At 39.1% G+C, this 16,147-nt stretch overlaps 2 protein-coding genes across 2 annotated transcripts; one reads left to right on the top strand and one right to left on the bottom strand.

Annotated features, from left to right (window-relative positions):
- Nucleotides 1-2,151: 2,151 nt before the first annotated feature.
- On the bottom strand, nucleotides 2,152-7,585 carry LOC140927516 (uncharacterized). Its single transcript, XM_073377178.1, has 2 exons — nucleotides 5,063-7,585; nucleotides 2,152-4,036 (listed from the first exon to the last, which is right to left on the bottom strand). Exon 1 carries the CDS (start codon nucleotides 7,542-7,544, stop codon nucleotides 5,067-5,069), a length of 2,478 nt encoding a protein of 825 aa, XP_073233279.1. The 5' UTR covers nucleotides 7,545-7,585; the 3' UTR covers nucleotides 2,152-4,036; nucleotides 5,063-5,066.
- A 294-nt stretch (nucleotides 7,586-7,879) lies between these two features.
- LOC140927517 (uncharacterized) lies at nucleotides 7,880-14,669 on the top strand. Its single transcript, XM_073377179.1, has 2 exons — nucleotides 7,880-10,124; nucleotides 13,759-14,669. Exon 1 carries the CDS (start codon nucleotides 7,884-7,886, stop codon nucleotides 10,110-10,112), a length of 2,229 nt encoding a protein of 742 aa, XP_073233280.1. The 5' UTR covers nucleotides 7,880-7,883; the 3' UTR covers nucleotides 10,113-10,124; nucleotides 13,759-14,669.
- Nucleotides 14,670-16,147: the final 1,478 nt, after the last annotated feature.

Genomic DNA, 16,147 nt, shown 5'->3' with positions numbered 1-16,147 from the left:
TACAACTTTTTCACCTTTTCAAAGGTCCGATTGCACGTTTTGATCAATGCTTTCGAGTCTGTCGTCAAAATTTTCTGTCTTTTTGCTTCGGGAAGTAAAGTCCATTTGCCTTGGAACTCTGATGCAAAAGAAGGTACCATGGTCTTTGATAAAAGGTCAACACCCACATCTTTTGGATTTTTACCACCATCTGCTTTATCATTTGTTTCTTCTGCTAACATTTTGTGAAACTCAAAAACAGTAAGGCCAAGTCTGGAACCAAACTGGCAACAGACACTACTGATTTGATCTTCTCCCAATTTACTGCTGCAGTGCCGTAACATGGCTGCTTTCAAAATAGATTCACAGGAACTAGGAAATGTAGAGAGATCTAATTCCCTTTTGGCTTTATCAGATAACAGCTTGACAATGCCTGGAATGGCTTCAGCTTCTGTTGCATCCTTCATGGGTTTTGTTGGCTTAATTCTCCAGTAGAAGTTATTAAAAGAATGCGCCAAAAATACATGAAGAGCTTCCTTAAAACAATGTGTCGCTGAGGTCTCAAAATCATGGTTACTGCCAAATGTGAAAATAGCAAACAACAATTTAACCATGTTGTCGCGCACTTCTTCCGCACCAAGTTCAGCTTTACCCTCTCTATCAACGCATGTCCTTCCATAACGATCTCTTATAGCGTCAAGATTTATCTCGTATCCAGGACTTGAGCAAACATCACACTTACTTTCACGCAATAATCTGGCATCTGGTTTACTATATCCATGATATAAACCTGCATTTGACAGATCATTATGTGTTGTATTCAAAATAACCTCAATTGCTGGATTTTTTGTATCAAGAACATTTCCTTTTTTCCAGTCATCTTCAAGTCTACGCCAAGAATGAACCATAACAGCAGCTTTTTCTAGTTCTCCTTTCCAGATGTACCACAAAGCTTGTTGCTTGGCCATGCCACTGAATCGCTCGTAGTTGTCTGGGGTTGTCAATTTTTTTGCTGCAGTTTTCTTCCAGGTTTCACAATCTTGATATGCTTTGATCACCCAAGTTGCTTGCTCCCACATTTCTGGGATGACACGGCATTCCAGAATGCTGCCCAATCCTGAAGCAGCAGGCCAGTTTGGTGGATCGGGCGGAAATGGGCACTTGTGGAATTCAATCTCCACCTCGTCGATGGACCAATCTATTTCATTTGATACAGTGTCACGAGCTTTTGTAATGTCACGGCCCGAAAGACTTCTCAGCTTTGAACGAAAACAATCCTCGGGTGAGGAATAGTGGCAATACTGTGCAGCTCGCTTAAAATATTCAAAAGCACCAGCAGTTTCGGTATCGGGGAATCCAAACCCTTTCTTGATTGATTTAGTGTAAAGTGGAAGCAAGAAAAGGCCAGCAACATCTTCCACAGGCCCGAAAGCCACTCTTATTCGCTTCTCTTCAAGGGTAGAGACCTGTGATTGCATAAATCGGACAGCTTCACTATGTTCCAAGTCTTCTTGGCTAAATCCGTCTCGAAACTCGCCTCCGACATAACCCAATATGGAAGCGAAATGAAACAAAGGTTTGTCCTCGTTTTTTGAGCTTTTAAAAAGCGCGTAGATTGACACATTTCCTCTTACATCTATATTTGCCACACAGGCCAAGCCATGCTTACATTTCGACAGAGTATCCAGGGAGTATTCTATCGGTTTGTTCTTGGATTTGTCTCTTTTTTCCTTCTTCTTCGACGACGCCATTTTACCACTAAAAGCATCGCGTGTCGTCCCCAGGTCCTTAGTCCTCTGGAATGTTTTAGACATTGAACAGCCTGGGGCTGGTTGGGGTGGGGGGAGGGGTTAATTCTAATGAAGGTGGGGGTGGAGGAGGCGGCTTTTGCTCTTAGAGCCTTTTTAGTTTACCATAATAGGCTGCTGATGCACAGCAAACAACAAAGACAGAAAGGAAATTGGGATCAAGGCTCTGCGCCAAGCCTGTTCTAGTGTGACACAGGTCACCCAAACATAACAGTAGGGTTTTAATTAAAATATAGGGTAGATGCATAAACAGAAAGTGACTACGTTGGGATTGTAAAAATTACTTTTTTCCCCGAAACGTCTAAGATGGGGTCTAAAATATAGCCACAGAATAGCCTATAATGGGGTAGTAACCCCCTTTGGACTCGCACAATAACCTTTTATTTGTAATCACTATGATGTTTGTGAAAATTATCATTTCAAATAATCACTCAATAGAAACTGAAACTGAAGCAATAACAAATTTCTTCATTTAAAATACTATGCCATCACCTGATTCTTGACTTTAACAATATAGCAAATAAACTCTAGTATGTCAAATGTACAAATATGGCATTAACAGTATAAAAATCAATGAATATGACAAAAATAGCAAGTTTTTTAATAATATGGCATTAACAGTATAAAAATCAATGAATATGACAAAAATAGCAAGTTTTTTTCTCTTGGTTATATATATTTTGATATAGATGTCATACGTGAATTTGAAATTCAGGTTAAAAATGGTTTCAGCCTAGATGGAATCTTATACTTCCTTTGTCTCCTAGCCCTAATTATTCATGATTAACCCTTTAAGCCCCAACATCCACATACAAATTCTCCAAACTGATCTCCATAGATTTCCTTAAGGAATTAGTTGAGAGAATTTGATAAAAGATCATGGAATTTTCTCCATGATGATCATTTTATTAATTTTCATAACTTTATCTCTTGACAGTGAATGGATATTGTTAGGAGAAAATTGTTGTTGGTCACTATTGGGACTTAAAGGGTTAAGGATAATATTATTAGAGCTAGAAAACAGGGAAAATATTGAGAACCAACCTAAGATGAAATCGTTTTGATCTGAATTCACTTTGACCTACTACATAGACATAAAACACATTCTTGACCCACTTTACAGTGCGACCAGGAAAGCTATGGACACTTGAAATATCCCACGAATATTATTGTCTTGCAAGAGAAAAGCCAATCTGGCGTAAGAAAACTAAACCACAAGTGTTCATGGTTTTCCCAGTGGCACTATAAATAGTACATTACTTTCGTACAAGCTCAATAAGCTCCATTGTGTTTCTTAACTTCCCAGATTTGTCCCTTAGTTGCAAATATTGTATAGTCATGAGCCTCAAAATCATTTCTTTAATGGCCAAACAAAATCTACATTAAAATTGTTGAGCTTAATTTAAAAAAAATCCTTAACTTTGAACTTGGATATACATGTAAAGCTGAAGCCATTCTAAAATGAATTCAATCTGGTCAAATTATTATTTTCTTGCTTTAATTAAGGTTATTACTTGCCTATGGTAAAATGGAAACTTAAGAGGCTAATTTAACAAAACATTAACAGTTTACCATCAGCCTAAAAACGTTGCTATGATAACACCCTAGTGGTTCAAGTTGGGCTTGAGATCTTTTTAGTCATTGCAGACTTGTTCAGATCTCTCTTTCAGCAGCCTTGGAAATAATTTGTTCAGTTTTAATCTTTTGAAGCTTTAGGTCCAACCAACTGACTCCCTTGAATGTGCCAACCACAGGTGGCCCAAACTCATGTTACAAGGAAAGCCAAAGGTAACATGGGACATTATCTTTCAATGAGTTGGTTTTGCAGTACAGTCACTGTGGTATTAACAAACTAATCCTTATTTACCACTCGCAGATTTCAGTATTTCAATTGTCAAACTAGACATCTCTTTTAATTCAATATTATTGAGTAAACACTAAAACGTCACATTCTGTGTCACCTACAGCTTTCCTGGTAATGGAGTTTGGACCGCACGTGATGTTTACATCTACAACTCTATGATGTTGACAATAAAGTGAATAACAACTAATTATCAAGTGTTAAATAAAGTGTAACAAAAAATGTTGTTCCATATAAATAGTGGGAAAATAGGTGCTTACAGCATCAAAGGCTTATCTTGGCAATGTTGTCTTTTCATTGGCAGTGTCCATTGAATGTGGTATGGCATCAGAGGATTCATAATTATAGTAAACAGAGAGGCAAAATATCTACTCACTGATCCAGTCCTCTGCGAAGTAAAAATAAATAATGATAATCTAAAGCAAATGTCAAAGTATCTTCACAGTTAGAGCGGTTTTCACTTGACTGTCGAATTGGGATTGGTTTTGGTTTTGGTTTTGGCTTTACTACGTCCTTTGGTTGGCTAGTGTATTTACTTTGGTTTTGGTTTTACGACAGTCAAGTGAAAACTGCTCTATAACATGACATAACAGGCCTTTCCTCAAAATGTCATAGTATTCTCTAAGTGTGGATCCTGGCCTTATATTCAGGAAACAAGCTCCACACAAGCTGCACATACCTATCAAAAGTTTTTGGTCCATTTGTTTGACAGTACAAGCTAATAAATTGGCCACTGTATCTGACAGAGGGAGAATGGGTTGCAAGAAATTTTCAAACCAAATTTTCAATAACAAAATGTTTTGTTCCAGAAAACTTCTACACCCAGCCCATGGAGAGTAACTGGAAATCCCTATGGGGAGGGGGGCAGGGGGGGGAGGGGTTCAAAGTGAAATTTTTATAGCAAAGTTTGATGCTACGCTGGAATTTTGAGAGGGGTGGAAGGGTTCAAACCAAATCAGGGTGTTCATTAGGCATCGGAGATTGGTGAATTTTCCATTTACTATGAAAAATTCTCCGGCTGACGTCTGGTACTATTTTTACTCACATGAGGAACCTCTTACAAAATATTCTCCTGTAACATTACACCTTTCTCCTGCTACTAGAATTCTTAATGAAAACCCTGCCAAATGTATGCTGTACCCATAGTGTAGAGTATGGTTATTTTTAGAAACAACACAATATTATCAATTTCATTTTATAGTAAACAATTGGATAGTTGTAACTTTTGAGTCTGTGCATGAAATCATACTATGTGACCATTCAGATGAAATGTCTTTCTTACTGCTTTTACAGGATGCTACACTTTCTGCTTCTCAGCATTTTTACAAAATGAAATTTGGAAATTTTGTCAGATTTTGACTTTTCTCACTTTTGGGAGTCATGAAAGGGTTAAGGTAAAAGTTGTTTTTTTTACCGGTTTAAACACCTTTGTTTTGTGCTTTGCACTGCTGTTTATGACCAGCTTTCCAGTCACGCGCTTGACACTTCCGACCACAATAAAAAACACTTCTGCAACCACCACAACGCTTGAAGTCTCCAGGCTGACTCTCAAGGGTGCCACAAGCTTGACAGGGTTGGCATTCAAATCTGATGTTGTCCTTTCTTTCTATTTCTCCAAACATATTGATGACATTCTCCATCAGCATTGGCAACAAACGATGACATGTAATACAACAAAGCAAACAAAGCCTAGGGCACTTATCAGAGAACACTTCATCATTGATTGTACAGGTGGAGCCATGTGCAAACAGCTCTTCATTCATATCCACCATTTTATCAAAGAATTCTCCTTCCTGGTCCAGGCAATGCTCTTCCTTCAACACTAAATCTCCACTGACAAGGCAATTATAGAATGGAACGGGATTTTTTTTACTAGATAAAACGCCAACCAAGTGTTGCCAAAACTTGTGACTATCCTTGCAAGGACAGGACTCATCAGCACACTTTTCAGGTGGCTTCCTTTCTCTTTCATCTTCCTCTGGTAAACCTGTTGGTAATGTTGCATCAGATGAAAGATTTGAAGCATTTTTTTTGTAATCATCCCCCTCAGCATTTCCATTTTCAACCATGGTTGTTGCTGTTGACTCTTCTGTCTCGCTCTTGCTTTTCATTGGTCCTGCTTTACCTTCCATGCCACATCTGTTACCTATCAACTCCATCTGCTCAAACGTTTCACTGCAAGCTTGAACAAGACATTTTGCATCCACTGTCAACAGCTTCTTCCTTTTAGAGTCAGAAAAGAGCCTCCATTTATGCTTGAATTGCTGGGCCATAGATGGAGCCACAGTTTTTCTGAAAAGATCCATACTGGCATCTTCTTCAGTCAACTTTTCAGCTGGGTTTGTGGAAGCATCTTCTTTGACCAGTTTTTTGAACTCTGCCACAACCTTCTTCATCTTTGAGCGGAACAAGTCACACAACTTCTTGACATCTCTTTCACCAAGCTTCCTGCTACAATGATTAGAAAGAGCCTCACTTAACACAACACTACAGGAATTTACCCATTCAGGCACATCTAGCTTCTCCTTAGTTTTCAGCAACTGTATGAACCTTGGCACTGCTTCTTTCTCAGTAGCTACTGTCATGGGATTTGTAGGCTTGATTCTCCAAAACAGAACCTGGAAGGAATGCTCGAGGAAGGTGTGGAGGGCTTCTTTCAGGCAGTGTATGGCAGAAAAAGTGAAATCTTTATTTATTCCAAACTTAGACACAGCAAAGAGCAATTTTGCCACATTCTCACGCATAGATTTGCAGCCAAACTCACCATTTGCATCTTTGTCGACACAAGTCATGACGTTGAGACCTTGGCGTTTCTTTGTTGGGGATACAGGACTCAAACAGGTGTCACATTGGCCTTTAGGGGTCAATCTGGCATCAATAATGCTCTGACCGAGACACATTCCTCGACTTGAGAGATTTGCCAGGGTTGCACCAAGAATATGATCAATGACAACATTGTTCACATCAAGGAGAGCTGCTGTTTTCTTGTCTTTCTCTAGCCCTTCCCAGGCATCTACCATAACCTTAGCTCTTTCAGTATCACCCATCCATATGTACCACAAAGCTTGCTGCCTGGCCATGCCTCCAAATCTTTCATAGTTAAGTGCAGAAGTGAACTTTTGCACCACAGTTTTCTTCCAAGACTCTGAATCGTCATAGTTGCGGCTCCACTGGGTGGCCTGTTGCAAGAACCCTGACATGAATTCCTCTGCACTTGTCATGGAACTTAGGCTGGACAGGTTAAGAGTAGGGGGCTGGGATGGTAAAGGACAGTCATGGTACAATAACTCAGACTTTTCTAGCCACCATGATTCTAATTCAGCTCTGTAGTTACTGAAGTTCTTATTATCGACATTTCGTGGGCTTTTTCCAAGTTTGGCATCAAAATACTCCTCTACACTCTTATAGGGACAGTATTTGGCAACCTCCTTGAAGTACTCAAAAGCACATGCAGTGCTCTTGTCAGGAAAATCCAAGCCCACTGAGAGCGCTTTTTGGTGCAACGGCACTACGAACAAAGCGGAAACCTCTTCGACGGGACAGTACACCATTCTGATGGTTCGCCCTTGTGAAAGATCAACGTGCGTCTGCATTAACCGAACAGCTTCGCCTTCCTTTAGATTTGCATTGCAGAAACCATCTCTTATCTCGCCGCCGACATAACCCAGAATGTTGGCATAATCGAAGATAGGTTTTGGTCTCTTTCCCTGCCTCCTCATCACGGAGTAAATCGACATATTCCCTCTACCGTCCACATTCGAAACACATGCTACGCCATATTTGTACCTGTATAAAAGTTCCTTGGTAAAGTTTGCAGACGAGTAACAGCCCAATTCATAACCATCAGGCAAGGACGCCATTTTGCAGCTGTCACTTGGAATTTGAGAAACTGTCATACACCACGTGGGTAGCGTTTCCCGCCAAATTTTACTAACAGGGTGGGGACTAGTAGAGAGCGTCAGAAATTAAGGCTCCTTGAAATTCATTAAGTTACTGCACGAGGCAAAAGCTACCATAGTTTTTAAATGCACAGAAGTATTTATAAATGTCTTGAATTATTTGCTCTAACTTTCTGCGAATTGATTCTGGCAAAATACGACAACTTTTTCCTCTCTCTAGACCCCGATGAGTACATAAATGTTACTGGCCCATCGTGCTCTTCGCGCATGGAAATTTAATTTTTTAGCGCGAAAGCACTGGTGGCGAACTTTCGAGGACGTTGAGAAAACGTGAAAATGGCTCCTGGTTTAAAATTTTCCCCGAGAACTTTGTCAAAATACAAGCACGGCGTAGCGTATGCATCAAATGTAGATGGAAGAGGCATTTTCTCTGTTTATGGAATTTTCAAGAGAGGGCAAAAACCTTCATACGACCTCGTGAATATTTTGTGCTACGTTGCGGGTGAAATTCGTGATGGCTTCCTCGTGGAAAGACTAACAGAAAACGAGTTAGTTCCAATACTTGAGAGTACTTTTCGTTTGGCCGTGGGAAAAGCAGTTTTTCAACCAGTTGCCATTGAGGAAGCAGCAAAACTTTTGGTTATTCCTTGCTACGAGAAGGCAAAAGCAAGAGGGGTTGAACTCTTCTCAAATTGCGAAGACGAAGTACAGCGAAGTTTTGAATTCTACGAGCGTGTTTCGCGTTTTTGTCCCTACAGCAGCGAAGAAGAGTTTGTAATGGCTAAAGGAGGAAGCGAAGTGAAGAAAACATTTTCTCATTTAGACCTTCGCCGCCGCGAGTTTGATGCTTGGTGGCTGGAGAAGTCAGAACTCGAGCATCTTGGATGTCCCCTCCCCGTTCCACCTGTAAACTACCCAGAATCTGGACAACTTCTTAGTGGTGGCGGTATGATTGACTTTATGAGCGAGGTGAACAATCAGAGGAGCAAGATCTCAGCCTGGAAGAAGAGAACACTAGAAAAGTTCAGCATTCCTGTGAACTTTGAAAGACTTGTTGGTATATCTAGACATCAAGCACTGTGGTATACTTGGAAAGGAGATCTGAAAATGGGTGTCACTATGCTTGAATCAGCCAAAAAGATTCGCGATGACCAGAGCTCGGAGCGAACAATAAATGCAAGGATTCCTGTTGTGGAACTGTTCCTTAACCTAACACAAATCAAACTGGCGAGAATGGGAGAGTGCGAAGGGCAGTTCAACAAGGTTGATTGGCAGGTGTCAAAAGGTCCTCAGTGCAAAATCTGTCATGCTCCAGCAAAGAAAGAAACAAGTGATGCTTCTCCAGGAACATGGATTTTAACTTGTGTAGAGAAGGATGGAAAAGGGAAAATTGGAACTGATGCTACAAGGAAAACTCTTGTTACAGCACTGGCAATTGTTAAGCAGATTAAAGATCTGAGCAAGTTTCAGACTGCTGTTGAGTATAGCTTAAAAGACAGCCTTGAAATCTTCCTAGAACACTCTTTTGTGAATCTTTACTGGAAGAAGAAACCAACTCCTCCAATGACAGAAGCTCTTGTTGATGAAGCAGTAGTTTTGTTTGTCAAAGCTATTGACAGTGAGAATTTTGATCCATATGGATGGGGAGAATCCTGTAGAATAATCTTGCAAGAGTTGATGTCGAAGCATTGCAATGAGAAACTTTCAGAGGGAACTATCAGTGACGTTGGACAACTTTTCAAGAGGGCTTTTGAATCTCAGATAATCCAAAATATTTATAAGATTCAAGAAGTGCCTCAGTATGCTAGTCTTCATGACGACACAACCTCCTTACACCAGTTGAGCTCAGTTATGACTGCAATGTCTGTGGCTCCTTCCATTGCCAACCAGTTCCTTTTTAAGTGGCAGGGCAAGACAGATAAAGAGAAGAAGAAAGTTCTCTCTGCAAGTTTTAATGATTTACTTGCTGCAACAAAGAAAGTGTACGGGAGTTATCTAAGAAACGACCTTCCTCCTTGTCAAAACAGTGATTCCTCTCAATCTGTTTGCAACAAAAAAGAATGCGCTTGTCAAGACCTTGCAAAATTTCAAGATTATGTTGTTGATTTGTTATCCAGTGGAAGAAACCCTGTCTCATTCCTCAGCTGCTCATCAGAAGGAAATGTAACATTAACAGCGGCTCTGTTCATGGATAACTCTGGTGAACTGATAAGTGACATGATCTTGTGTCATGACATGTACATTTATGAAGAGATTATGGATGTTGACAACCATGAGGAGTTTGCAAAATGCCCCCATCTAGCACAATTGTGCAAATTTGCTTGTGGTGAGATTTATACCATGTTAAAGGTGAGGATGGTTGCTGACTTCAAGGAAACCATATGGAGGAAGAATGCCTCCCTAGAAATGCATCACTGCTTCTGCTGTGGGCAGATGGCTAGCGAAGATGTCAACCTGTTGAAGTGTGGCGGATGTAAAGCTGTTGTCTATTGTACGCTGGAGTGTCAAAAGAAGGACTGGAAGGCTGGTCACAAGAAAAAATGTCACGCTCTCAGAAAGCCTTGATTTTGCCATGAGGTATGTACATGCACAGTGGAATCCCTATTTTTCACACATTTTGGTGATTAAAAAATTGCTTCCCAAAGATGGGTATAAAATGACAGTGTCTTAGAGAAGGGACTCATCTCTGGTTTGAATTATCAGCAGGTTGAGAAGTTTAGTGTTAGAGAAATTAGGATTCTACTGTAGGTATTTAAACACTCATTGGTTGAGTCTTTCCAATCACTTTGGTAAGAGTATTGTTAAGTAGGTGGAGCATGATCATCTGGGTGATGTAGTCCTGAATAGAACTGTTGTTGACAGTGACTACTGTAACATTTTGCCAACCTGTGTGGTAGTCATCTTCAGAGTCAAAGTGAGTTGTATCATATCAGTTGATGGTATTTAACTCTGGTCATTGACCTGATTGGTCAATTAAGTCGCAATATTATGACCAATCAGGTCAATGGCCAGACTTTAATACCATTCACTCTGACTCTGAAGATGACTACTGCACAGTCACTCATGTCAACAACAGTCCTATTCAGGACTACAATCACCTGGACGATCATGCTCCACCTACTTATGAAATGACTCCTGGGTTAAAACCTTTCACAAGAGTCTCCTTGTTAAATGTTTTTAATAATATTGTTAATACCAGGCTTCACAGTTGGAGTTACACTTGTTCTTTTTTCTGCAGGATTAGGCCTTTTACCTCATTAACCCTTTAAACCCTAAGATTAAAATTTGAATTCGCATTTGTTGCCCCTATTCATTTCCTACAGAAGTAGTGGGGAGAAGTTGATAAAATATCAAGCACATTCATCTTGTGTGATCATGTATGTGATTCTCATGACCACTCGGTTTTACAAAGCATTAATATTACAAGGAGAAATTTGATGCTGATCACTCTTAGGGCTTCAAGGGTTAAGAATAAAATATTGTATGTTTGGCTGCTTTTCTCTAAGATAAGTTTTCTGTGGGGTAAAAATAGGGAGAAAAAATTCAAAAGAAGCAACCTTGACAGCTACCATGGTATTTATACAGAAATAAACACCTTGTTTAAGGAGTAAACTTACTTATCAGAAGAGTGTAGTGTTGGAAATCAGTTGAGATTTCATATAATCGGATTGACCAAACCAATCAATCATTGATTATAATCAGAAAAATCTGTTTATGAGAATTCAAATTATCATGATATCTTGGAAAAAAATTCCTAATTTTAAACTTAGTTTCTTGTTTCAAATAAAGCTCAACGGCCATTTCATTTGCCTGCGTGCAGACGTCTCCTATTTCCTTTGTTGCACGCGGAAAAGGGACATCTGCGTAACGCCGTCGCTAATCGTGTTCCAGCGTCCCGCTGGCAGGGAATTCTATTTCGCATAAATTGTGAAATAATATCCGGTTAGTAATAAGAGTTGACAGGCCAAACACAACATCATAAGCTCGTGATAATGCGAAACGTGACCTTGAGAGTCTGCTTGAACAGAGGTTTTTCTTCTTTTCTCCCTCGCACTACACAGTGCATGTAGCAGTCTAAATTTTGACTGAGTAAATCTCGTTTTTGCCGCACTAAGTCTTACATTTAGAGGTCATGAAGCAGGCTTGTTACATGCACACTGAGTAATCATTTCCTATGGTTTATGCTTCTGTGGGTGTTCCTGATAGGATTTGATTTCAGATGCAGTTCTAAAGGGTTTAAATTTTCTTTGACCTCTGTTTGTTACGGCTAAATAAAGATTTTAGTTTTTTTGGCTGGCTTTCTCCGAAATGCCTGCCTGGTGTGAAGTCCACGCCGCTTTTGTACGGTCTGCACAGAATGGCACATGTTTTTATTTGTTTTGACTGGAAAACCCCGATTACATAAATCACCGCATACATTATCAGACCAGATTCGAAAACAACGAATCAGCGTTAAGTCGAACAATGCGCACTGTGTGTCAACCTATCACAGAATGTTCCCAAGATCTTGGGAACCCAGCGGGACGCTGGAACACGATTAGCGACAGCCTTACGCAGACGTCCCTTTTCCGCGTGCAACAAAGGAAATAGGAGACGTCTGCACGCAGGCAACCATTTCATAGTCTGTAAACACAGAAGTATTTCCAGTCGTTGCTTCGATCTCTCCACCCAAAAAGGTTACTTTTTCGGTGGAGAGAAGCAATGACCAAAAGAATGTCTGCATTCAAAATGGTAACCATTTCAGGGCTTGAAAACAGTCCTGTCTGGTCACCTAGGACAAGTAGATTTTCTTGCTAGGTAAGAAGCTTCTTAAGGTCACTTGCCTGATAGACAAGGGTCCAGAGCAAGTCATCTTGTATTATGTAACTTAATCATTAACTAAGGCAACCAACTAATGGCCTTGGCAAGCAAAATGTGAAAGCTGCTTGTCCAAAGGGCAAGCTGAATTTTTACTTGCTTTTTAGCCCTGCTATTTTCAGAAACTATTGCTTTCTTAGCATTTTTCAATTTGAAAATATAATAATTGAAAGTTGAATTTCTTATATTGTAATAATTTGGCAAGATGAACCATAATTGATAAAATTATCTTGTTCATCACTGTGATAATAGAAGTTGTTATTTTTGTAGCTTACGACATTACAAGTGCATCAGTGGTAAAGTGTGGCTGATGCATTCTACAATTAGAAAGTGATAATGGTGACCCTACCTGAAACATTTGCGTATACATCCAGCAAATATAGCCTATCCCTGGCTTGAGTTATAATGCCAAAGCATTATAGAGCCAAAATATGGTTTAATATAGCAGGTGTACTCCTCTGTTCGTTATGTAAAATTTTCATAAAAGAACAGTGACTGATGCTCGAATGCAAAAGCAAGTTGTTACCTTAAAGAAAGGAAGGTATTATTTATCAACAAGATTGAAGTAAGACTTACTAATAACCAACAACATTCTTAAGGAAAGTTACCAAGCATTTTGTCAAGTTTCAATGCCACTTATAGCCATTTGCAAAAGCAAATTTATGAAAGTTTGTACTACTTGACCTTCCTTAAAAATATCTTGTTTTGAGAGGAATAGGAATGTAAACAGATTTTTTTGCTGATCACTGGTGATATTGAATATGCAAAAGCTTTGTTGCAGTTATAAATTCATCTAAATGAAAAGAAGATCATCACAAGAGAGATGGAACTGCATGAGTTGAATCTTTAACTGCATTCATAATCATTATTCATAATCATCATTTTATAAATCCAGCAGTGGTGCTAACTATATTGACAAAAAATTGACTAGACAAATGATTATGTGTGGTTCCAGAAAATATCCATACCCCCCCCCCCCCCCCACGGGAAGGATCGGATTTTCCCTGGGGGGAGGGGGGTCAATTTGCCTAATTTTCCAGAGGGGAGGGGGGGTGACCATAGGGAAATATTTCTAGAGGGTTCTTGTGGCGCATAAGATAGTAACAAAGAAAAAACACAAAAATTTACCATGAGAATTTATTTGCAAAGATATAAAATATGAGCGATTAATGACCTGCTTGAAACTTGTTTAAAAACATCAATTTTATGTTCAGTCAAAAGAATGTATATGTAAAGGCCATTAATAAATAACTGGTCAAGAACTAAAACGATTTAATACACATCATAAATTCAAATTAAATTTTGCAAGCTCCCTAGATTATCTCAAGTAAAGAAGTGTTTTCGTTGTTTGTAGGTGAACAATTGTTACAAAACAACTTGCAGCCAGTGTAAAGGTGGATTGTTCAATGTTGTTGTTGACCTCGGAGCTTCCTCACAAAATGTACCAGGATTTTTAATTTCATGCAAGATATACAAAGATTTATGTCCTTTTCACAGTCCCAGTTAATTACAGCATTCAAATTAGAACATGGTTTACTTTTCCTTCGGAGGAGGTAGCATTGTCTGCAAAACGTTTGTTACTTTGTTTTCTTGGAAACGTTTTTTCCTGTAAATCCAAGTTTTCACTTGTGTATTTGAGGTGAAATTACATTTCTTTCTTATCTGTGAATTTTGCAGCAGTTCACCCTTTTTCATTTTTTTTAATACATTTATTACCACTAGTCATTCTTTCTATACTGAAATTACATAAGGCTTTTGGACGCTGTACCCTGGACACAAATAATGAATTAGCCAGACTAAAAAAACTTAATGCATTTATGTCAAATAGATCTTTAGTACATCTGAACATCTATTGTCATTTTTTAATTACATTTTTCCAAAAAAAAATCTTCATTGCCTTTAGTTCAACGTGTTTGTTTTATTTGCCTTTTTTTCTGTTAGTCAATAAATTACGTCACACAATTCTGTTGGTGTATTTCCCTTCAGAATCTCTTAACTATCCTTTATAATAGACAAAACTAATATGCTGACCTATTCGCCTTAAGAGTCATTCTTGCTTAATATTAGTTTCTTTCTCGTTAAATATACTGCTTGAAGCCTAATTCTGTTAGTTACCCTGGGATAATGCTCCTGATTCTATTACTATTGCTTCATGAACTGAGAGAAACTGATCGACATGCAATATCTCCACACCGTCATCAAGACATTTCTTATGGTATTATTTGGGAGAATTTATTGTTATTGGCAATTCTCCTCCCTCTGGTATTCTTTCAACTTCTTAACCTTGTAACGCCAAAGAAGTAAAAGTGCGCATGTACCGGAATTTATGATAAAGTTAGGGCTGATGGGGCTATTCAGATTCGCTTGATCATAAAATTTTGTTTCTCTGCAGTGAAGGGGATTATTTTATTCGTCGTAGTTGTCTCACATGCATGCTTTTGTTGATTAAGTAGTCACCATCTGTTTATCTTTGGCGGATTTTAATGTTTCTTTTTATCTTGTTATTCGCATTATTTTGTCGTATTTCGAGTTTCCGTTATGTCTGTGAAATAAGCTACAAAGTTTAAGTCTTCGACACACGTATTGGCATCGAGGTCAGTTAAATTCAGAAAGCTTGTTACGCAGTCTCCTTGAATCATATTAGTACACACCTATATTTATTGTTATTGTTTGCTATTTGTCGGGAAAATTTTAATGGCGCAAGATAACCATGAAGTACCGCCTCTCAAAACTGATAAAACAGGCTTCGGTTAGTGTCAGTTCTTTGTTAATTCTGGTGTTCAACCGCCCTTATTAGTTCTTATCTCAATCTCTACTGATCCGCGCAAAAGATGAGTTGCTTTCTCTTCTGTGACCTTGACTGATTAGGAGTACAATCCTGTTGAAGGAACTTCAGTACCGCTTCCTAACTCCACACTGCATTGAGCCGGCACCTATAATCGGCACATTAATTAGTGGAGAAACTTTGCCCTAACCAGCCTCTCCGAGGTTTTGCCAACTTAAACAGGGAAAAATAAAGCATTTTTTCCCTCAAACCCATCCATGTAACATTGTACCGCAGTTCGAGCTGTCTGTAGAAAACAAGACAAACGCCCCAACTTTGAATGGAGGGAAGGAGTGTGGATTATTTTGTTCTCCGAAGTTACCCCTTTTGAGGACAACACTTGAGTCGCCGATTGTAGATTGTGAGTAGACAGATCATGAGCAGATTAAATCGCTAGTTTAATTCTCTGTATTGACTCGGCTCTCACATGCTCATTTAACTTCTTATCTATGTCGCTTTTAATCTCACAAATGCGACTTGCAATTGTTTTCTTTCCTGACCTTGACTAATAAGAGGAACAACCCCAACTGAGACCTCACCGTACCACCTGGTGCGGTATTTTTTATTTTTAAATCTTTTTACAGACTTTTGCATTATCTGCAAGCTTCCCTTGTGCAGTTGGCGCGAATGCCAGAGTCATTTCTGAAAACACGTAGTTCTTACTTTCGAGTTAGACTACGCACTGTTGACGAACTGAAGACTCGATGTTCGTCGATTTTGTCACATGGCCTTCCTTGTTTTTTGGCACTTCACAAAATACCTTATTGGAATTTTTATTGTGACACACTTGCCAGTAAAGTAATGAAGTGTTGTTTTCCAAAGTTCCCATTGCTAATTCCAAGTACCAAACAGCCATTTTCGGAAAAATGTAAACTTTTTACAGGAAAGACACAACAGTAGTTTCCTTAGTTTGCGGAAA

The sequence above is a fragment of the Porites lutea genome, chromosome 2 (genome assembly GCF_958299795.1).
Source record: "Porites lutea chromosome 2, jaPorLute2.1, whole genome shotgun sequence".
NCBI classification, from domain to species: Eukaryota; Metazoa; Cnidaria; class Anthozoa; order Scleractinia; family Poritidae; genus Porites; species Porites lutea.
This window is presented reverse-complemented; position numbering and strand designations above follow the sequence as displayed.